This window comes from Eurytemora carolleeae, unplaced genomic scaffold (genome assembly GCF_000591075.1).
Source record: "Eurytemora carolleeae unplaced genomic scaffold, Eaff_2.0 scaffold1910, whole genome shotgun sequence".
Classification (NCBI taxonomy): domain Eukaryota; kingdom Metazoa; phylum Arthropoda; class Copepoda; order Calanoida; family Temoridae; genus Eurytemora; species Eurytemora carolleeae.
Genome location: NW_019397799.1, coordinates 17706 through 40809, shown reverse-complemented (window position 1 = coordinate 40809; position 23104 = coordinate 17706). Strand labels below are relative to the sequence as shown.

General features: G+C 34.0%; 3 protein-coding genes across 4 annotated transcripts; all 3 read left to right on the top strand.

Moving 5' to 3' along the window:
- The first annotated feature begins 2874 nt into the window (after window positions 1-2874).
- LOC111715947 (receptor expression-enhancing protein 5) lies at window positions 2875-8370 on the top strand. Its single transcript, XM_023491356.1, has 7 exons — window positions 2875-2997; window positions 3668-3715; window positions 4165-4232; window positions 5385-5506; window positions 6565-6670; window positions 7258-7327; window positions 7886-8370. Exons 1-7 carry the CDS (start codon window positions 2914-2916, stop codon window positions 7955-7957), a joined length of 570 nt encoding a protein of 189 aa, XP_023347124.1. The 5' UTR covers window positions 2875-2913; the 3' UTR covers window positions 7958-8370.
- On the top strand, window positions 8339-17784 carry LOC111715946 (target of rapamycin complex subunit lst8). Of its 2 annotated transcripts, none has more exons than XM_023491355.1 (14): window positions 8339-8425; window positions 8960-9023; window positions 9625-9701; window positions 10337-10401; window positions 11172-11259; window positions 12679-12774; window positions 13238-13282; window positions 13690-13724; window positions 14079-14193; window positions 14662-14780; window positions 15727-15834; window positions 16940-17011; window positions 17408-17450; window positions 17511-17784. In XM_023491355.1, exons 1-14 carry the CDS (start codon window positions 8381-8383, stop codon window positions 17565-17567), a joined length of 1029 nt encoding a protein of 342 aa, XP_023347123.1. In that variant the 5' UTR covers window positions 8339-8380; the 3' UTR covers window positions 17568-17784. The 2 variants fall into 2 exon arrangements, with proteins under 2 accessions (XP_023347123.1, XP_023347122.1); XM_023491354.1 differs by having other exon boundaries at window positions 13690-13727; window positions 14082-14193.
- A 313-nt stretch (window positions 17785-18097) lies between these two features.
- Window positions 18098-21081, top strand: LOC111715948 (acyl carrier protein, mitochondrial). The gene is made up of 6 exons (XM_023491357.1): window positions 18098-18201; window positions 18690-18732; window positions 19135-19214; window positions 19955-20017; window positions 20156-20251; window positions 20536-21081. Exons 1-6 carry the CDS (start codon window positions 18124-18126, stop codon window positions 20611-20613), a joined length of 438 nt encoding a protein of 145 aa, XP_023347125.1. The 5' UTR covers window positions 18098-18123; the 3' UTR covers window positions 20614-21081.
- Window positions 21082-23104: the final 2023 nt, after the last annotated feature.

The following is a 23104-nucleotide window of genomic DNA, read 5'->3' as shown; positions in this document are numbered from 1 at the left end:
GAAAAAAGAGCATAATGAAAAAAAAAGATTAAGGAACCTTGTCAACCTGTTCTGATCTACGGCAGTAGTTAGGCTCGGAGACGAAGGGGGTCTGTGTATGTGTATACATGGTGTATTAAGTGCTATATCGATTGCAACTAAGCTCAATAAACTAACGTTCATTTATCTTTTTTTTACAAAGAGCACATTTACGTTACAGTGGTTGATTTATTTGGTAGTTTCTTGTTTTTTTGGATTTATTAATGCAATGCAATGTTTTTGCAGGCGAGTTGGCCCAGACCAGACCATGTCCACTCCAGATCTTGTTCCAACTACTCATAAAAGTGGTTTTTGCTGTTAATGACTTTAGTCTTTCATTTTTTATTTTATTTTTTTATTTTTTATTTTTATTCTTAATTTTTATTTTTTATTTTTCATATATTACGAATTTTCATATTCTGTAAATTTAATATTCCGAAGTAAACCAGGATTAAAATGATTGTTTGATTTACAATTAATTTATCCCAAAAAAAAAATAGGATGGCCATTTTAGGCATTAATGTCTGGTATTCAAAATTTGTGAAATCTAAAATATCCTGGAAAATTAAGTTTAAATTGAGTTACTATGGTTTTGTGTGATCGATGCTGGATTAGTAGATTCGTGGAACAATCTAAGAGAAATCTTGGATGAATGATGGTTGGGAGACCTAAGCCCCAAGTTTCCAGAAGAAATTCTGCGCCTATACATTTTTCGAAATGTGTACAAATAACATATAATTAGTTGGCTAAAGGTCGCCTCCTCCTAGTGATTCTGCGGAAATTCTGATAAAGTATTGATTGGCATAATTCCAAAAATAGTAAACATCATAGGAAAAGTAGGTTTAATTAAAAAGATGCATGAAGAGTTTGAAAATTTATAAATTAAAAAACGAACTGAAATAACAAGACCAAATCAAAAAGGCAAAGTTAACAACAAAACAATAACATATTGTTTTACGATAAGAGCTCTTAAATTTGCTCAGGGTCAGGATTCGTGAATCGCTGAATTGCAAAACAGGATGGACTTCGTCACTTCTTGCCCCCCCTACAGGGGGGGCAAGACTTCTTAAAGGGAGTGTTCGCGAAAAATGAAAGGGGGTATAGGCTTAATGCGATAAAAAAGCGCTTTTGATCGCTACTAATCTTACTTCTATCTGTTGAGTCTATAAGGAGAAAATTATTAAAAACGACTAATACCGAAGAACGTAGTGTCCATACAAATTTAGAAAGATGCAACATACGACTTGGACCGTAAAAAAATTTATTTAATTTCAAACACATCATTCAGATATTACAACCTATAGTCATCGATTATCTTTCGCCACATTTTTATATAGTTGATTTTTCATAATATATTTTGATTTTATTTTTTAAAATAATATTTAGCTTACAACTTGTTTTCGAACATTCCTGGAAAATGTTAAAATGTCGTCTTCTTTACCAAAAATCCTCGAAACAGGAATAAATGTTTTTATAAGTAACTCTCAGATCATAACAATTAAAACATTTTATGAAATATCAACTATATATAAATGTGGCGAAAGATAATCGATGACTATAGGGTGTAATATCTGAATGATTTGTTTGAAATTAAATAATTTTTTTACGGTCTAAGTCGTATGTTGCATCTTTCTGAATTTGTATGGACACTAAGTTCTTCGGTATTAGTCGTTTTTAACAATTTTCTCCTTATAGACTCAACAGATAGAAGTAAGATTAGTAGCGATCAAAAGCGCTTTTTTATCGCATTAAGCCTATACCCCCTTTCATTTTTCGCGAACACTCCCTTTAAGGGAGGGGCATGACCCCCCTCAATCAGGCTAAGGGGAGCCTGGCCCCCGGCCTAGTTGCGCGCCTGAATAAAAATAAGACTGTTTCATATACAACAATAAATAAATAAAAATATTCTGTTTTTCCTTCATCATATGTGTTCCAAATGTTCCATGAGTTCATAACATAACTTAATTGTTTCTTTCTATGCCAAATCCGGCAATTGTTACATCGTCTATGCAACATCCGGCCCCTACTGAACGTCTGACCTAATAACTTTCCGACCTACTGCAATATCGGACCTACGCCAGCTGTTTATTTTATTATTATTTGAGGGTTAGGTTAGGTTAAGACAATTTCTGGGCCGAGCGCTTCGGCTAGGACAGGCTAGGGGGCCGAGCGCCGCAGCTAGGACAGGCTAGGGGCCGGGCGCTGCGGCCACAAGTCCATATGGCAGCTGTAATACCACGTGCTAGTAGGTCGGATGTGTAGTATAGCGGATTTGGTGTAGGTCAGAAGTGGAGTATGGCGGATAATAATGTTACATCGTCTATACGCAACATCCCCCCTACTGAACTTCTGACCTACTAACTTTCCGACCTACTGCAATATCGGACCTACGCCAGCTGTTTATTTTAGTATTATTTGAGTGTTAGGTTAGGTTAAGACAATTTCTGGGCCGAGCGCCGCGGCTAGGACAGGCCAGGGGGCCGGGCGCTGCGGCCACAATTCCATGTAGCAGCTGTAATACCACGTGCTAGTAGGTCGGATGTGTAGTGTAGCAGATTTGGCGTAGGTCAGAAGTGGAGTATGACGGATATGTGTAGGTCGAAAAATACACCACCATGGCGGATATGTGTAGGTCGAAAAATACACCACCGCCAAATCCCTTAATATTCCATTAGAAGGCTTCTGAGTTTATTTTAATTGAAGACGATAACCAAAATGCGCGAATTCCGCGTCGTGGAGTTTACATTTATCATGGAGGAGAACATCCCGACAATACAGCTCTTAAGCATGAAAGAGCGCAAAACTGTAGAAATTTGTATTAATTATTGACTTAGTGTCGTGTCTCAAAGAAATAGAAATTCACATTTTTTCATTTTCAGACGGATTTAGGATAAAATGGCCGCCACCGCTGTTACACAATATCAAGATAGACTGGAAAAACTGCTGAGGCAGCCGGGAGCTATAAATGATCTCATGGCGGTATGTAGATATTTGGTTTTAAGCGATTCAACGAAAAAATAACACTTAACTCAACATAATCACAGGGTTTCGTAGAGAGTAAATTATTCATATATCAGAAAATCCTTTCTCTAAAGTATCAACATCACATTATTTTATCATTTGTTATTGTAAATGTAATGTAATGGAAATTTTGAACGTTTAGACTTAATATCCAACGTGGGCACATGTAAATTTAAGGATCATTGCTTGATTTCTCTATTAAAAGCTAACCCTACAAGGTATGACCATCACTGGATATTTAAGAGGAATTAAAAGTTCTGGCCGAAATTATTGATGTTAACTAATAAAGATAAGCATTTCATGGGAATTAAAGACATTTTTGTTTGCTGTTGCTTGGGGTCTGTCCTAGTGAACGATTTTTAGACCCCCCCGTCCCCCCCCCTCCTATCAGTTTTGTACATTACGAAATTAGTTTTTATTTATTATTATTTAGGGTTAGGTTAGGTTAAAACACTTTCTGGGCCGAGCGCTGCGGCCACGGGTTAGGTTAAGTTGAGACACTTTCTGTAAGATCCATGTACAAAATTGATAGGAGGGGGCCTGGGGGGGTCCAAAAATCGTTCTCTAGGAATATACCGTTGCTTGAAAAAAAAATAAGTTAATAATTATATCAAATTATTTTTTTTAGACTGCAGAGAAGAAAACTGGTGTTCAAAGGATTTATCTCGCCTATGGGGTAAAATTTTTATTTAAAAATTTTATTTACATAATAGTTTGGCTTATGTTTAAACTAAAAATTAGAATTAATAAGCGGAACCTAAATTGCTAAATATCAGTCCTAATTTTTAAATAAATTCATTATTAAACTGAGAAAAATCTAAATTTTGCTTTTTACAGTAACATTTTTAGTAAATTAGGAGAAAAATAACTTTCAATTATTTACCCTTTTAATGTATTAGACGAATTCCCTGTTTCTGACAGCTTTGTCCTCTGTTTCTTTTAAATGTTTTTTTTTATTATGAATGAAAGTATTGTTCAGGTGATGAATAAGTTTTTAGCTTTACACTATTTAATTTAATAGATTAACATCAATCTCTGCACACATTTCATTAACTGGCTAACATTAATTCATTTTTATTTAATTTAATTTTAACTCTCTTTATTTATCTAATCCACTAATATTAGGCTCTCGGACTAACCATGCTTTGGCTTGCGTTTGGATTTGGAGCTCAACTCCTTGCTAACTTTATCGGGTAAATTTTATCTTTAAGATAGATAGCTGGGTACTTTTGTATTGGATACCCATCATCCCGATCGTTTGATCTAGATGTCCACGGTGGGCAATTATGAATCTACAATGCACGAGTTTCCACATTTTTCCGGGTATAACATTTATTTTAGATAAACGGAAATCCCTTTCTAAAATTTATCTTCCTAGTCCTTTTAAATCCTTTAAATGTGGCAATAACCGTGTCAACATGTTTTGGCTTGTCTGTCTGTTTATTTTTGGCGGTGTTTGTTTTTATCCTTTTAAATTGAATTAAAGAAATTTGGCCTGAAAATTTTTTTGATTTTTTAATCTCTTGTAGAACTCGAAGAAGTCATTGCGGCTTGAAATTAATGAATTTAGACCGGCCATACACTTGTTTTGTGCCTGATCGGTTGAGCCATTTCTTTCATACGAGCCAATGTGACTCAAATTTTAAGAAAGGTGTTAAACTATCGTTAAAGAATACATCAAAAATTATTTCATCTCGTTTAAGAATTTCCATTATTACATTTGTTCCTCATAAGATTATCATATTATATTTCTAGTAAAGAAGAGGTTTCATATACGGCTTCCTTTCTAACAGAAAACTAAAATGAAACATGTAAAGCTAGTATTAACATTTTTTTAAAGGCCTTGCAACCCCCTGAATCTTTTATAACCCGCCTCCAAATATTTGCTGAATATTACCCCTCACGAAAAATTTTGTATTTTTATATTCTATTTTTTGGTTTGGGTTTTAATTGTAATTAAACGAATCAAGTTTTATGTTTAATAAAAAAACTGAATTTTATTTTTTATTTTCTATAGAACCTGTATGATTTATAAACCCGATTTGTTCATGGTTTGCTAAATATTTTCGCTATTAACAAAACCGGTTTTTTCTTTAATTGTATTTTACACAATCGCTGTGGGTTTCTTTGCTATGATTTTAATATTTTAGACTAAAATTTTGTACTATGTTAACATTTTCATAAAACCAGTTTGTTCTATGTTATATTTTTATGTTCTCTACAAAACCGGTTCGTAAAAGGTTTATTTTTACATCAACACGGTTTGTTAAAGGTTTATATTTTATACAAAACCGGTTTGTTCTTTGTAAAAAACCGACTTAAAAAAGTAAATGTTCTCAATCTAGGTTTGCCTACCCTGCCTACTGTTCCATGAAAGCCCTTGAATCTAAGAATGTAAAAGATGACACGCAGTGGTTGACTTACTGGGTAGTCTTTGCGCTATTCTCAATCTTGGAGTTCTTTGCTGGTAACAACTTTTTTTGTTGTTAAAAGAGATTTTAGGCCTATTTCAAGTCTCTACATTAAAAAAAAAAGAGTGGCATGTCCGATTCACAATGGTTTAAATAGCCTTTGCCTGACTAAGAGTGCACAAGATAAATATGACATTTCTTAGAAAATTTATTTTAACAAATTGTTGCCTTTATTTGGTGAGTTTTGCATTTCTTGTGCAAAAACAATGTAGAAAATTGTCATAGTTGAACACTTTTAAGCTAGTGATATGTAGTAAAACGTTAATAACTTTTCCTGATCATATAAGAGGATCAGATAAAGGTTTTAGAGGTAAAGGTTTAGAGGTAAAGGTTTAGAGATAAAGGTTTAGAGATAAAGGTTTAGAGGGTAACGTTGTGAAATACTTGCGAGTTGTGAAAGAGCACTCAATATTTCAAAATTTAAAATTCAGTATCATTATAATTGTTTTTTTTTTTTTTTTTCTCAGACTAACAATTCTGCGATTAATGATTTAATTTTTTTTGCGCTACGGAAGAAAAAAAGCCCTGCTGAGGTCGAAACTCCATATCCACAGCGGAAACTTGAAACTGCAATTTAAACGACGATTAGATGGCCGCCAGGTGTCTCTGCTCTCGACGTTCCACGTGGGAGAGATACTTAGCGGACAAAAAATCGTTTTAAGTGCATTGTACATAAAACAAATACAAAATATTATAAAATATCAATTATATACGAATGCGTCGAAAAAAATCGATGATAATAGGCCGAAATATCTAAATGATTTGTTTGGAATTAAATAGATTTTTTTATGACCCAAGTCGAATATTGCAATTTTCTGAATTTTTATGGACGCTACTTGGTTAGTTTTTAACAATTTTCTCCATATAAACGCAACAGATAGAAGTAAGATTAGTAGCAAGCACCAAAGAATAGTTTTCGACGAAAGCTTATTTCATTTTTCGCGAACACTCCCTTTAAGAGATTATATGCCTACTCAAATAAACTTAACCGGGTCGTTGGAATACAAAAACATTAATGCTGCCTGAAAATATAAACTAAATGGTTTGATACTAGATATCCTTGTTGGTTGGGTTCCCTTTTACTGGTTGACGAAATGTATCTTCATGGTTTGGTGTATGGCTCCGATTGAGGCAAACGGATCCTTCATCATTTACTCCAGGTTAATCAGAATATTATTAGACAAGGACTGACAAAAACCGACAAAGACTGACATAGACTGACAGACTGACATAGACTGACATAGACTGACATAGACTGACATAGACTGACATAGACTGACATAGACTGACATAGACTGACATAGAATGACATAGACTGACATAGACTGACATAGACTGACATAGACTGACAAAGACTGACAAAGACTGACAAAGACTGACAAAGACTGACAAAGACTGACAAANTAGACTGACATAGACTGACATAGACTGACATAGACTGACATAGACTGACATAGACTGACATAGACTGACATAGACTGACATAGACTGACATAGACTGACATAGACTGACATAGACTGACATAGACTGACATAGACTGACATAGACTGACATAGACTGACATAGACTGACATAGACTGACATAGACTGACATAGACTGACATAGACTGACATAGACTGACATAGACTGACATAGACTGACATAGACTGACATAGACTGACATAGACTGACATAGACTGACATAGACTGTCAAAGACTGTCAAAGTCCGACAATGACTGCCAAAAGACATATAAATATTATCTAGGATAATCCGTCCTGTATTCTTGAAGCATGAAACTAAGCTGGATAACATGGTCAACAAAGCTACTTCCAAGGTAACTCTTAGATATTGATTGATTGAATCAGTGAATGAATGAGTGAAGGAATCAGTGAATGAATGAGTGAATGAATTAGTGATTGAATCGGTGATTGAATCGGTGATTGAATCAGTGATTGAATCAGCGATTGAATCAGCGATTGAATCAGCGATTGAATCAGCGATTAAATCTGCGATTAAATCTGCGATTAAATCGGCGATTAAATCAGTGATTGAATCAGTGATTGAATCAGTGATTGAATCGGTGATTGAATCAATGATCAAATCAGTGATTGGATCGTTGAGGTTGAAAATGGTATGTTTGATCTGGCTGGTAATTGAATCATTGATTGATTAGTTAATTAAAACATTGATTGATTGGTTGATTAAATCATTGATAAAAGTAGAAATGATTGAAGCATTGATTGAAGTTAAAAATGATTAAATCATTGATTGAAGTTAAAAATGATAGTTTGAAATATTAAATAATTTATTAAAGTTTAACATGATTTATTAAAGTTTAACATGATTTATTAAAGTTTAACATGATTTATTAAAGTTTAACATGATTTATCAGGCTGGTGACTTGTTTGGTCAGATCTCTGATGCTGCCAAGGATATCTCTGCTGATCATATTAAGGCTAATTAATCAAATACAGTTCCAGCAGATGGTGGCTAATATCATCAATATCAAGTTTTGTTGAGGGTCATCTGACCTACTATTATTAATGTTTTGCACTGATACACCCTTTGCACTAGATGTTATGTATTGTATATCTTAGCCAACCCTTGAAACCTAAAGATCTTTTAGTTTGATTACTCGTAAGCTTGTGCCACTATTAAACTATTTAGTCAGAGAATATATATATATTTGCCCCCCCCCCCTCCCTTCTATCAGACTTAATATTATTGTTTTAAATTAAAATCGAACCAAAATCAGGTTAATTGCCAAAATATTGTGATGCCATCTAAATTCTTCCTTGATATATCTGTGATTTTCAATGATTAACAGGCGTACAACGCATTTTATTTCAAAGTTCAATAATCAAAACATATTTCAGATTGACACAGAATGACGCACTCAGATATTACGGAGGAGGGGACGAAGGAGAAACCAGTAAGTTTTCTTTCGGGGGATAAGTTCAAGACCCCCCCCCCTGCATACCCCTTATCGGAAATGAGTGAAATGATACTGGTATGCCCGAGTGTAGAATAGCGGTTGCCATAAATAATTTACCTTTCTCACTACTTTTTCCCAAAAAATATATTTAATTTCCTCTGCATGACAAGAAAAACAGGTTTCAGCGATAACACAAGTTTTTAATGTTTTTTGCACACAACTCTTTCTTACATCTGATGGAATCAAGTATTTTCAAGAAACCCCACTTTAACCCTGATTTTTAAGTTTCATAATTGGAATAAAGGAATAGTTAAATATTTGAAAGAAAATAAGCTAGGATGAGATAAAAATGGGAAAACATGTCAGATAAATTGGTTGAGAAGAATACAAAAATAAGAATTTTAAGAAAAAGAAAAAAGCGAAATATGGAAAAAAATTAAATTTTCGTAAAAGCATTTTTAGGAGGATATTTAAGATAAAATGATATTAAAGAAAAAATTTATATAAAGAATTGCATTTATTTTGTTTAAGGATGATATCCAGGCTGCACAGGCTGGGCCAGCTTCTACAGACCAAGTTATTCTCGCTACAGCAGGTACACCAGGGTTTAATTCAAGGTGTTTATGTTCTTGAAAGATAATCCACCTATTTTGAAAATAATTTTTCCTGCTGAAGTTAGGCATGTTTTTTTTTCAGGGCATTTTCTCCCTAAATTAAGAAAAATATATGATTTTTGTTGAAAATAAATAAAAATATGAAAGGAATGAATAAAATTTAAAAATATACCCCCTTAAATACCAATCTTAGGCCTTTAGATTTGTTTGTTGGTTTGTTTATATTTAAAATTCAAAAACATCAGAACGGCTCAACCAAATGCGTCAAAATTTTTGGTGGTATCTCTCATCATCCCACTGAAAGGTGTTCGAAACAGAAAAATTTGCAAGATGTTTTGTTTCGCAATATACAAAGAGAAAATAGTGACTTGAAAAGAAATATTCAAAAAGCTAAGAAATGATTGAGTTTTACTTGACTTTTGATTTTTATTATTATCATCGTAATTTGTTTTATATTGGCATCGTTATTGTTATCATTTTTACTGCAAGATACGATCAATGTTTTGGACAGCTCAAAGTGGGGTTATTATCATTTATCATTATTATTATCATGATTATCTTTATTATCATCATTTATTGTAGGTTACGATCATACCATCAAATTTTGGGCAGCTCACAGTGGTGTCTGTACTAGAACACATCAACACCCTGATAGTCAGGTATTTAACACTAAACTGGTTTATCTAGATATATACTTTGCTTGTACGTCTTGGTGTCCGTCTATTTGTTTGCCCGTTTGTATCCAAACTGCTGAAATGATTGGGCCCAAATTTTGTGTCTGACCTCATATGACCTCAGGGAAGGTTTACCGATGCCTAGAACTACTAAAAGTTTCCTGCAGAAAAAAAAATTCGCCAAATTTTACTTTCGGTTTAGTGAAGAGAAAATGCTAAAAAGAGTACTATTAAAAGTTAAAATAGAAGATGGGCGCGAAGCGCCATGATACCCTGGTGATATTTGTATTATATATTATCTAACTACTCTTTCCTGACGTTTCATCATTTATAAATGGGGGAAACCTAATATAAAGTGGAAATTTTTCAGTGTTGTCAAAAATGTTCAGGACAAAAAGAGAAAAGTCTTCTTCCTTTTTTCTGTCCTCTTCTCCTTTTCTCATTTTACCTTCCATTTTCCTGTGTGAGCCAAAACTAGCAGATCAAAAACAAATTCCCTATGTGTCCATTTTCCCCTGAAAACTGAAACTAAAAAATTTACACCCATGCCCTTTCCTTATGGACAGGAGTGTTCGGAGTTTTTTTTTCGAAGCCCTTTTATTTTGAAATGTATTTGTTAGGTGAACTGTTTGGAGATTACCCCTGATGGGAATATGCTTGCTGCTGGGGGTTACCAGCATATAAGGTTATTCATTTTTTAAATAGTCAAATTTCTGAAAAAAAATCTTTAAAAGTTTAAAAGATTTTTTGTTTATTGGTATTGCTCTCTGAAGATAGATCTGTAATGAGAAATATTTAAACAATATTTTTATTATTTTTACTTATTTTATGAACTCTGGACTGGATTTAAACTTAGTTAATTGATCCGTCAAATAATTGACTTTCTTGTAAAGGAAATTTCGTGGATTTTTCCAACAATCATAAAAGTTAAAATAAGAGTTTTCTACTCATATTATTTATTTTTGATTCCAAAAGTTTATACATCGAAACGTGATTTTTATTGTTATTGTTGTTATAAGTTCTCTTCTTGAGCTTAGTTCGATTGAAATATCATAAATTTTATCCCACCCCATTTGTTAGAGATCAAAATGTTAAAACCTATGGTAGCAATTTTTGTGAGCCTGTAATTTGTTAAAGATGTTCATGTAAAGCCATTGTTTATTTAGAAATGTAAGAAAATATAAATTTTACACTTACAGGGGTGTATATTTTGTATAATTATCCTCCCCCATCCCGGGGGGTTGTTGTTGTTTGAAAATCTTGGTAAAAAAATTCAAATTGGACTTCAAAGGGATAAGCTTTTCATTTTTTTCAACATTTTGGACTTCAAAGGGGTAAGCTTTTCATTTTTTCAACATTTTGGACTTCAAAGGGATAAGCTTTTCATTTTTTTCAACATTTTTCGTAGTAAATATATACTCGTGTACACTTATCAATGGAGAATTGTACGTTTAGAATGTATGATTTAACGTCTGGCAATCTCAACCCTATTGTAAATTATGATCAAGGAATTACTAAGAACGTTATGGCTGTAGGCTGCCAGGTATTGATTATTACTGGGTCCGGGGTTGCATAGTACATACTTTATTAGATTTTTTTCTTCCTCAAACAATCCTATTTGACAGCATCCAAATGTGTAAAAAATTAAATGAACAACTGTCAAAATTTATGACATGTGAATATGTCATTTGGGAAATTGTTCTGAGCCCGCGATTTAAAAAAATCGGGAAAATACGGCTCGGGTCTGAGCTGTCGTTGGGCCTTGTTTACGACTTGAGCTTTCGGATTCTAACTGCATTTTAATTGAGTTAAAAACCCGGTTTAATATTCTATTTGGCGGATTTTCCTGGTAGGAATTGACGCATTCCGGATTTTTATGAGAACAATACTCAACATTAAGCCTTATGTTCCACTAACACCAACAAAGGTCGGTTTTATTTTCACTGGGCCTTACCCCATAAGTCGAGCCGAAGATCTCGCGGTTGTCAATCACATGACACAAGCTGTCGTCAGAGTTGGGTCGAAGATTGGGGTTTAAAGTCGGGTTTAAGGAATTACGGCTCAAGCCAAAGTTTTAAATCGCGGTCTCAGGAAAAGTTGATTATTTTGCAAACAATTTTAAAATATGAGAACTTTTCTTCACATAGGGAAATTTGATGGAAAATGGATGATGGGAAATAGATTGCTCTGCTAGAATATGGGATCCTAAGATATCTATGATATATATATTACTAGCTGAAGTGCTCAACGTTGCCCGTGGAATAAAAAAATTTTTTCTTGCCTGATTTATTAGATCCATAATCTACCAGATTCTTAATTCAACATAGAACTGGGATGTATATGTATTGCAGTAACCCGTCCATAGGCTGATGATGAAGAAGTCTTCTAAGGCCAACTACGAAAGTAGAACCTAACCACATAATTTATAATAAAAAAAAGTTTAAATATATTAGCCTAGTTACTCCAAGCTTATGGGTTCCCTCAAAAAGTTTCAGCCCATTCGGGCCAGCCGTTTGGCCGGCTATTAGAAACATATGTATATACGAATGGGTTGATCTATTATATAGATATACTGTGGTAGGCGATTATATCAATACAATGAAAACGACTTTTTAAACTAAGTTTTGATTAACAAGCTTTTTTGAATTACAAGTTTACAAGTAATCAAAGAGAAGCTTTTTGATTGGCATTTTCTTGACTTCTATGTTTATGTGTGTCCATGCTGGTTAACAGCTTGATATAAATCGAAATTGAAATCGAAAGTCGTCTTCATTGTATTGATATAATCGCCTACACCACTGTATATTATTTATATAATATATATTTACGGTGGTCAGCATATATATATGAATGAAGTATCACGTACTAAAATTGTATTTTATCACCATTTCAGTAACCGACACTGTATTGATGAATACGCTGACCAACGCATTATATATATGTATTGTAAATATATATACAGGATGATGGGAAGTGGATGTATACAGGAGGGGAAGATTGCTCTGCTAGAATATGGGATCTAAAAATGAGAAATTTATCTTGTCAAAGGATATTTCAAGTAAGCCTATATATTTTTGGCCTACTTTTATCGTGAAACTTTATCAAAAACCAGCGCTTAGGATCCATTTAATTTTGATGCGGATCCGGATCCTGGATCTGCACTGGTAAAAAATGGATCCGGATCCAGGATTTACTGAATTGTTTTAACAAAAAATAATTTTCAAATTTTTTGTTTTATATTTTTTGCTTATTTTTATCCTAAAACCATTCAGAAATGAGGAAATTTTTATAATCTCCCTTTTTTCAAAAGTTCAGATTTGGGTTTTAGGAGTAAAAAAATTTTTTTTGGCTGTTTTTGGTTAATATTTTACTGGTTCCGTGGATCCGCATATTTTTAGGGATCAGGATCCAGGAAGGCAAAATCTTGCGTATCCAACGGATCCGGATCCTGATCCTAAGCACTGTCAAAAACATTATTGATCATCAAGACTATATATTGTTAATCAATTCATTAATTTTAGGCAAACGCCCCGGTTAATTCTGTTTGTTTGCATCCAAATCAGCAGGTAGAACCTTGGTTTGAAATTAACATAGCTTATGCAAATACTTTGAAGAGGGTGCTAGTGACAATTGATATAGAAAAGCATGAACCCACAGTGGTAAAGGGACTGTAAACGTAATTTCAAGTAACATTTGTGCTGCATGTCCTATTCACGACGGTACAATGAAAAACTGTCTTGAGTAAGAATTAGATATGCAATATTTTTTATGCAATATTTTTTTCTGAAACCCTGTTATTTTCATTTGTGGCTCTCTGCAATAATAACATGCGCATTTCTTGCCTCAGAAATAATTGAGAAATTATCAGAAAAACAATCCACATTATTGAACAGATTTGATTCTGATTGATGCGTACTCAAAACTGATCAGAAAACGAAATTGTGCGCATTTAGATAAAATTATTTTATTTCAGGAATTGATAGTAGGAGATCAAGCTGGAGTTATACACAGGAAATACATTTTATAGATGCTGCAATTTTTCATTTAATTTTCACGAAGGATAAGACAGTTATGACGTTCTGACACTCCAGTAATGCCACAATCCGTAGGTCGGATTTCCTCTTCTGCCTTAGAACAGTCTTTTACGAATAAACAAACGAGGGTTGGATATTTTCTTTAACATTTTTTTTCTGTGTTAATTTAGAGATTTATTCGATGAATTGGGGAAAAAAATTATTTTCAGGGTAAATACTAAATTTTTGGGCAAAACGTATGGAAAAAGATTTTTTTCCCAGATCTTCAAAAAATTTCTGAAGATGAATTATTTTTCTTTCCTACGTGATAAATGATGTATCCTGGATCTAGATGGAATCTGAAGAATGATCAGAGTGAACAATTAATCCCTGAACCCGGAACAGCTATTCAACATATAGATATTGATCCTGTAGGACAATATATGGCGGTGGTAAATAGTAAGGTATTTATTTTATTTCCTTTTAAGATCAAAACCATCCCTAAAATTCTTTCACCCCACTTTTTAAAAACTTCTCCTATTTAATCTATAAGTATTGGTTTCTTTATCATTTTTTATTCAAATCCTTATTTTATGACCAAGTGACTTCTTGACTTATTGACTTCTTGTGACGTCAAAGCTAAAAAAAAAAACGAAAAAAAATGATCGAACCATTGATGTGCAAACCTTAGACTTCATCTTTTACCATTTGGTCTAGGAGAATTACTACGTTGAATTATCAAGGGTCTACTACATTAGGATTAAATGAAAAATGAGAAGTTATGGAATTAACTAAGTATGAAGTAGTAGTTTAGATTCCAATTCCTTATTTAACTACTTCTCCCTATTCATTAAATCCAACCTTGGTTGCAAAGACGTAAGAATTTGAAAATTTTGATTAGCATTTAAAAATTATAAATAGTTTTAATTCAGGGTAAATGTTATATTTGGAGTTTAAGTACTGGAGAAGATAATACACAACTCCTTCCTAAAATACAAATTCCTGCACATGATAAATATGCACTCTGTTGCAAATTCAGTCCGGATTCTAGGTCAGTATTTACAAGGCACACTCCTTATTATAGTAACACCTATAGAAACACCTGGAGCATTGATTCTGCTCGGTAGTTGAACTAACTGTACTGGGTTTGGACTCAGTTGTCTTAGGTTTACCAATTGCTCTATATCTCCAGTGGTCCTCTCAACAGGACCAGCTCGAGCATCTAGTGCATCTTCAGACATCTCTTTATCCGCATTCATAATGAAACTTTAAAAAATCGGATTTTTTTTTGTTCAGATCGAAGGAAATTTTCAAAAAAAAAATTCATATTAACATTATTGAATTTCTACCGGCTTTAAACCTTCCCGGGGGTTCAGGAAGAGGAAAAAAGCCTGCTCGGGGGGAGAAAGGCCTGCCACTTAGTTCGAAACTTTAAAACACATTAATCTAAGGGCAATGATTTCGAGGTGGCTCGGACGAGAGCATGGGGAGAATGTGGCTCGGACGAGAAATTGTTGTAGCTGGCCTTCCTCCCCTTGTTTAACCGCATTCACATTTAATCGACAAGAAAATATATGAATATTCTCTAGGCTTTTATCTTCAATTTCAATTGTGAACATTTTCTCTTTGTATACATTGTAAGTCAAAAACAAACAAAAAATCGTGGATTTTCTAAATTTTATGAAAATATATATAGAACATAGATATTAGCCTAGTTCCATGCAAAAAAATGCGAAATAAGAAGTTTGGATTTTTTCAAAGATATTAGATATTCAATATTCATAAGCTTTAACCTTTTTTTCTCTTAAATTCCATTTATCCCTGTAACATCATTGTTTCTTACGAGTTTAACCATCAGCCTTAAAATCAATCAATCAATCAAAACCTTTCGAATTTATTTTGGGGAAAAACTTTAAGGGGGAGGAAATGATATTGGTAGGATCACTTAAATATGTCAGCCATTTGAAACTAAGAGAGTTTATAATTTTTTTCTTCAGTTTGTTGGCGACTACTTCAGCAGATCAGACTTGTAAAATCTGGAGAACTTCAGATTTTAGTCTTCAGGAAGTTAATCCGGTTCACGAGCTTACTTGTGAAACACAGAGGTAAGGATTAATTAATCCGGTTCACGAGCTTACTTGTGAGACACAGAGGTAAGGATTAGTTAATCCGGTTCACGAGCTTACTTGCGAAACACAGAGGTAAGGATTAGTTGATCCGGTTCACGAGCTTACTTGTTAAACCCATAGGTGAGGATTAGGTAATCCGGTTCACGAGCTAACTTGTGAAACCCATAGGTGAGGAATATTTAATCTGGTTGATGGGCTTACTTGTGAAACCTAGAGGTAAGGATTATTTAATCCGGTTCACGAGCTTACTTTTGAATTCATAGGTAAGGATTATTTAAAATTCGGTGATAGTGATGGATCAAACCTCTGTAGAGTAAAAAAAGTAGATGTTAGTTCCATATTTATTGATTATTAAGGATTATTTAATCCGGTTCATGAGCTTACTTGTGAAACCCAGAGGTAAGGATTATTTAATCCGGGTTCACGAGCTTACTTGTGAAACCCAGAGGTAAGGATTAGTTAATCTGGTTCACGAGCTTACTTGTGAAACACAGAGGTAAGGATTAGTTAATCTGGTTCACGAGCTTACTTGTGAAATACAGAGGTAAGGATTAGTTAATCTGGTTCACGAGCTTACTTGTGAAACACAGAGGTAAGGATTAGTTAATCCGGTTCACGAGCTTACTTTTGAATTCAGAGGTATGGATTATTTAAAATTCGGTGATAGTAATGGATCAAACCTCTGTTGAGTAAAAAAAAAGTAGATGTTAGTTCCACATTTATTGATTATTAAGGATTATTTAATCCGGTTCATGAGCTTACTTGTGAAACTCAGAGGTAAGGATTAGTTAATCCGGGTTCACGAGCTTACTTGTGAAACACAGAGATAAGGATTATTTAATCCGGGTTCACGAGCTTACTTGTGAAACCCAGAGGTAAGGATTAGTTAATCTGGTTCACGAGCTTACTTGTGAAACACAGAGTTAAGGATTAGTTAATCCGGGTTCACGAGCTTGTGAAACCTAGAGGTAAGGATTATTTAATCCGGTTCATGAGCTTTTTTTGTGAAACCCAGGTAATTAAGTCAATCCGGTTCATGAGCATTCACACAATTAATATATTTATAAAAATGATTGTTTAGGTGGGTTTGGGATTGTTCTTTTACAGCAGACTCCGCCTATATTGTTACAGCCAGCAGTGACGGGGCCGCAAGGTATTTTCATTTCCTCTTTTTACCCCCCCCCTCTCTCCCCCCCGGGTTATATATTTTTTTCAATAAGAAAGAAAAGGTTTCGATTAACTAGGAGGAAAATCTAAATTTTGAACATCCTATTTTATGCTAGACTAGTTTGTGAACCCAGGTTCACCTGAATATCAAGTTAATCCTATAAAAGTCAGCCCGCTCAAGTTAATCCTATAAAAGTCAGCCCGCTTAAGCCAACATTTTTTATTTTTAAACCAAGCCAAGTACATTCCCGTTCATAATACACACCCCTGTACCTGCTTATTGTTCCATGTATGCAAAAAAACAAAACAAGGTTCATCAACTTGCAGGCGTTTGTTTAAACTTTTGTATAATGTATGCCTGTTTTGAAGATTATTTATTCAGGTTATGGAACACAAAATCAGGGGCATTGAAAAGAGAATATTTGGTAAGTTTAAAACTTAATTTCCCATCAATTTAATGATTTGTAATGTTCTTTTATTTAAAGGGACACCAGAAAGCTTTGACGAGTGTGGCTTTCCGAGATATCAGTCATGTGAAGTGAACAAACAAGGATCGGCAAATCTACAGATCACTGTGCTTACTGTTCTAAAAACAGATTTCCTACGCTAAATATTCCTCTAATGTAAATCAACCTGAGTATATTATAGGGTTCAAGAAAGAATTCACACATTGGACCTTCTGATCTGCCAATTTCAAATAAAAAAAAAACCTGATTATTTTGAAGGAACTCTTGATAATATCGGGGTAACTCTACTAAATATACTGACCATTTGACAAACCTGCCTATCAAAGCTGAGAGCTATTCAAGCATGGTATACATGTTAAATCCATTCTTGGTGTAATTTTTTCCATTTCCACATTTTAAATGTGCTTCAAATGTTGATTCCCATAGTTTGAGATTTTGAAATTTGATTTATTAAAAATTAATTAAAAAATAAAACTTAAGTTGAATGATTGATAGATCTCGTCTAAAAAAAGAACAAATTTTAAGAAAAATTTAATAAATCCAGAGCACAAAGATAATTTATTTATTTTGTAAATAGTATGTAATATTTAATATGTGTTTGCATTTATAAAATTTCTATTTTCAGAGAAGAATGTTCTCAGTCAGATCACGTATTTTCTCCCGTCTAGCCACCCTGGGTGGGAAAGCCCTTGTAGAGTCAGCTCCTAAGGTACGATAAATCATTAACTGCCTTTTGACCAACATTACTTACCCATCATTCCCCCTACAGCGGGATGTTAAGTTACTAAACTGTCCCTAGGGACAATTAAGTAAAATAATATCTGGGAAAAAACGCAGTTTCATTTGTAAAGACGAAAAAAATGTATATTACTAATTTTTTCGGGAAAATTTTTACTAAACCATGAATTCTCTCGACCAATATGGCAACTCTTTGTTAAGTAAAATTCTATAGAGTAGCTTATTAATGATTATTTCTTCTTAGGGCTGGACCAGGTTTTCTTTAATATCGAGTGTCTCATGAAAATGTGGCGTTTATGGTCTAATTTGATTGTATTCTTAGACTTGATTTGGGAGCTGCAGCTCATGGCTGCTAGCCCCGAAGGCGGTCTGGGCTTTCCAAGATGGAGGGGGGGGGGGGTCAGATCCTTAGCTAATCTTATTTTATATAATTAGCATAAGTTAGTATTCTAATTTAAGGTCGCAGCTGTCCGACTCCTCCACTTTGTCAATAGTAGTCAGGGTAAGCATTTTCCTGTTCAGCCTTATGGAATCGTCGTCATTTTTTCATGTATCCCTCCAATTTTAAAAAGAACTATCCCGATTCACAAGAGTTACCCTTTCAATCGTTATCTGATGGAGATATCAATGTTCTCTATCTCATAAATGATAATTTTCTTCTCCGGTTTCTCTAGAAATGATATGTATTTTTAAGGAAGAACATTCATTTCGAGTTTGACAATGTTTTCCATATTGTTACTATTGTTAATCCTTGAATGGAGCCTGGCCAGAAAGTCTTTTGAAATAACGTGCATAGTTCCCTTTTAGCAAGATTTTCTTCAGAACTCTTTCAAGAATTTACAAAAATGTTAATACAATTTTTGAAATTTTATTTTAATTAATTATTAACAAATTTGAAATTTAGGTTTGTTAATGAAACCCCAGCTGGAGCACCCAGCCTGGAGAGATTTCAGAATAGTTAGATTCAGCTCAACCCTAACACAGGTTTAGTAGATTCAGCTCAACTCTAACACATGTATAGTAGATTCAGCTCAACTCTAACACGTGTATAGTAGCTTCAGCTCAACTTTAACACGTGTATAGTAGATTCAGCTCAACTCTAACACAGGTAAAGTAGATTCAGCTCAACTCTAACACAGCCTCACAGGTATAGTACAGGGTGTCCCAAAAAACATGGGAATTCAGTGACGAATTCGATATCGTCTTTGCATGAATTAGCAGTGTAATACCTAATTTCAAAACCCATACTATTATTATGTCTGCTAGAGTTTATTTTACGAAAACGGTAAATGGCTGTAAAGGTGTGTCTATAATGTCTCCGCAAGATGAACAGTGAAGACGGACAAGTTTACTCTGTTTGTATACTGTAATTTTCTTGTTTTAATAATTACAACCGTATGCAGTCAAAACATAAACAAACAAAATGTAAACATAGCAGACGAAACTCTTACAGATTACACCTTTCTCAGTAGGTATCACTATACTAAATCAAAGAATTATTTATAAAGACTATAAAGAATTCGTCACGGAATTCCCATGTTTTTTGGGACACCCTGTAGATTCAGCTCAACTCTAACACAGGTACTGTATGAAAGGATTAATATTATTAAAAATAATTATTACCTTTTATTCCATTAGCAAAATCCTTAGCATCATTTCTGAAAGACGACATTGTGTCCATGATTTTCTGGTTCTCCTTGTATCTGACCTATACTAATTTTCAGTCTGAGATAGAGAGCCGAGTTCTTGCTGTGTGCAAAGCTTTTGATAAAATCAGCGCTGATAAGGTAAAATTATAAATAAAAGAAATTATTTTAAACAGAAAAAAAAATTTTAGTTTTGTGTTTCACCTTTCCTAATATTATTAATATGATGCAAAATTATGAAAATTGAAGAAATACATTCTACAATTGTATTTCATTTAGGTAACTTTGGCCGCACACTTTATAAATGACCTTGGTCTGGACAGTCTTGATCATGTGGAGGTCATTATGGCAATTGAGGATGAGTTTGGTTTTGAGGTGAGTTACTAGGAACCAGTGTTCATGATCCGGATCCGTGAAACGGTATAGCCAAAATATGTGAAAACGACAATTTTTTTACTATTATTACAAATGTTCATTTTGTAACTCCTCCTTTGATCTTTCAAAGGTCGTCAGTAGATTGAGTTTCAGCTTCAACAAGAATAGTAAATATTTCATAAATTACGCATCGAAGCAGGGGTGTATACATTTAAGAATTAAGGACCCGGGGGGAACGATTTTTGATGAAATAGGGAAAGGAATATAATTTATTAATAATTTAGATCCCTGACGAGCACGCTGAGAAACTGATCACTCCTGAGCATATTGTCAAATATGTTCTTGATCATGAGGATGCTTAGATCTACTCTTCAGAGAACTCGACACAAATTTTACATCCAGGGGTTTAGATCAGATATCCAGAGGGGGTTATATCCACATGATAAGGGGTGTAACTCTTCACTCCAGAGATATTTATTATTCACTCATGATAGGGAGTTGTATCCACTTGATAGTAGGTTATATCCACATAAGGGTTACACCCCACTGGCTAGTGGGTTTTATCCACTATGGATTATATCTATCTGGGTTTATACCCACTTTCTAGTAATTTTTTTTCAACTTTAATCCAGTATCCACTCTAATGAATCGGCTTAAATTAAATGTATTCGGGGCAATCTTGGGATTATGTAAAATTATGATGATTTTTGCACTTGGATCATTCTTTAAAGAAATAACTCCTTCTCCGTTTGAAAATGTACGGTATTGTAGTCTACAGATGGTTTGTTGTGTTAGAATAGAAATAAAAAATATAAACAAATTTTATTTCATCTGAAATTTTATTTTACAATACTTCTTGATTATTTATCATTGAATAATAAAAGACGGACTTTTTATGTATGTGGAATATATGTTTTTATTTTGAGAACTGATTCGGATACAAAGTAAGAGAAAAAATCACGCAGGGGTCATTATTTTGAATGAATTAAAAGTTTTTGTGGAACCGTTTAAAAGTCCAAAACCCTCAAAAACGAACCAAATTGATTAACAACCCTATTTTCAAATCGTCCTTGTCCTTTTAAACTATTTGTAAAATGAAACCTTTTGGTCAAAAAAACTTGTGAAGGGGCTCTTTGGCTTTCAAAATGTAAGCTACCAACTGTTTATTTTGAAAGAAAGGATATTAGAAATTTAGGCTATTTTGGTTCATACGTTTTATAACGTTTAAAAGTTTTATTTTACATTCAATAATATTTTTACAACGGAAGTAGGTAAAAGTTTTAAAATCCCAGTTTTGGAGCGAGTGTGATGCAAGGAAATCAAGATAGAAAAATGACAAGTCACAAAAAATGGATCTGGATCCAGGTCGTTTACTGACCTTTTTAACAAAAAATCATTTTAAATTTTTTTGTTGTTTTTTCGCTTATTTTTATCCTAAAACTTGATGAACCATTCAGAAGTGAGGAAATTTTTATAATCTCGCTTTTTTTCAAAAGCTCAGATGATCCGTGGATTCGCATATTTTTGCGGATCAGGATCTGGATCCAGGAAGCCAAAATCTTGCGGTTCCAACGGATCTGGATCCTAAGCACTGGTTTTGGTCATATGAATAATTAAGCAGTGAAAAAAATAAAATGGAAAATGTCTTAAAATATACTTACCGATGAAAGAACGTAGTCTAATTAAAATATCTAACCCTGGAACGAAAAAGACGACATTTTGGATTACCTTTGTTTCATGAGATATCAAGAGTTACTTATTTTATAGATATATTGTGGGCAGACGCTGAACTCCAACCTTCGAGTGTGCGAGGTGGGGAAGACTTTACTGCCGCGCTTAATTAAAAGCATGATTAAGGGGGAATGACATTTGTAGATCGAGATTGAATCCTAGCCGCAGCGCTCAGCCCATAAAGTGTCATAACTTAACCTAACCCGTGGCCGCAGCGCTCGGCCCAAAAAGTTTCTTCACCTAACCTAACCCTAAATAAAAGAAAGTGTCATAACTTAACCTAACCCGTGGCCGCAGCGCTCGGCCCAGAAATTGTCTTAACCTAACCTAACCCTACATAAAAGAAAGTATCATAACTTAACCTAACCTGTGGCCGCAGCGATCGGCCCCCTAGCCTGTCCTAGCCGCAGCGCTCGGCCCAGAAAGTGTCTTAACCTAACCTAACCCTAAATAAATACTAATTTAATTGAAAATTGTTGAAAAAGTGGTCATACAAAAGTAAAATCTGCAGGATCTGCAGTGAAGTCTTCCCCACCTCGCACACTCGAAGGTTGGAGTTCAGCGTCTGCCTATTTTGAGTGTCTGTCTGTCTGACTGTTAGTGTCCGATAAAAGACAAAACGGCTGATTCGATCAGTTTATTCAGGTCCTACAACTCACATCACCCAAGGAAGGTTATGGAAGGTTAAAGATAAAAATGTCGAAATTTATCATTTTTGAAAGTGCGTAAATTTAAATAGGAAAATCGCTATATTAAAAGTTACAAAATAAAATGTCGGCTTGAACAGCAAATAGTGGCCAATTTCTTAGACGTTCTACCAAAGATAGAACCATGGTCACACATGGTTACGCTTTACCATAGCAGTGAAGATAGATAGATACGACATTTAGTTGTACCTATGTTGTACAACATGAAAAAGAAATTGGCCATAGGTCAACACTAGAAAAGAGGCACAAGCAAGGTAGATTTTCTTTAAAGCATTGTTCTAGCTATAATATCAACAGTGTTTCTTTAAAGCATTGTTCTTGCTATAATATCAACAGTTATGACAGGTTTCTTTAAAGCATTGTTCTAGCTATAATATCAACAGTTATGACAGGTTTCTTTAAAGCATTGTTCTAG

Coding starts and splice junctions, on each gene's coding strand:
- LOC111715947 (XM_023491356.1), top strand. CDS start 2,914: ATGGCCGCCACCGCTGTTACACAATATCAAGATAGACTGGAAAAACTG. Junction 4,233..5,384: donor CTCCTTGCTAACTTTATCGG/GTAAATTTTATC, acceptor TTCTCAATCTAG/GTTTGCCTACCCTGCCTACT. Junction 6,671..7,257: donor TCCTTCATCATTTACTCCAG/GTTAATCAGAAT, acceptor AATATTATCTAG/GATAATCCGTCCTGTATTCT.
- LOC111715946 (XM_023491355.1), top strand. CDS start 8,381: ATGACGCACTCAGATATTACGGAGGAGGGGACGAAGGAGAAACCA. Junction 10,402..11,171: donor GGGGGTTACCAGCATATAAG/GTTATTCATTTT, acceptor TTGTACGTTTAG/AATGTATGATTTAACGTCTG. Junction 17,451..17,510: donor CATTGAAAAGAGAATATTTG/GTAAGTTTAAAA, acceptor TTTTATTTAAAG/GGACACCAGAAAGCTTTGAC.
- LOC111715948 (XM_023491357.1), top strand. CDS start 18,124: ATGTTCTCAGTCAGATCACGTATTTTCTCCCGTCTAGCCACCCTGGGT. Junction 19,215..19,954: donor TCAGCTCAACCCTAACACAG/GTTTAGTAGATT, acceptor ACTAATTTTCAG/TCTGAGATAGAGAGCCGAGT. Junction 20,252..20,535: donor AGGATGAGTTTGGTTTTGAG/GTGAGTTACTAG, acceptor TTAATAATTTAG/ATCCCTGACGAGCACGCTGA.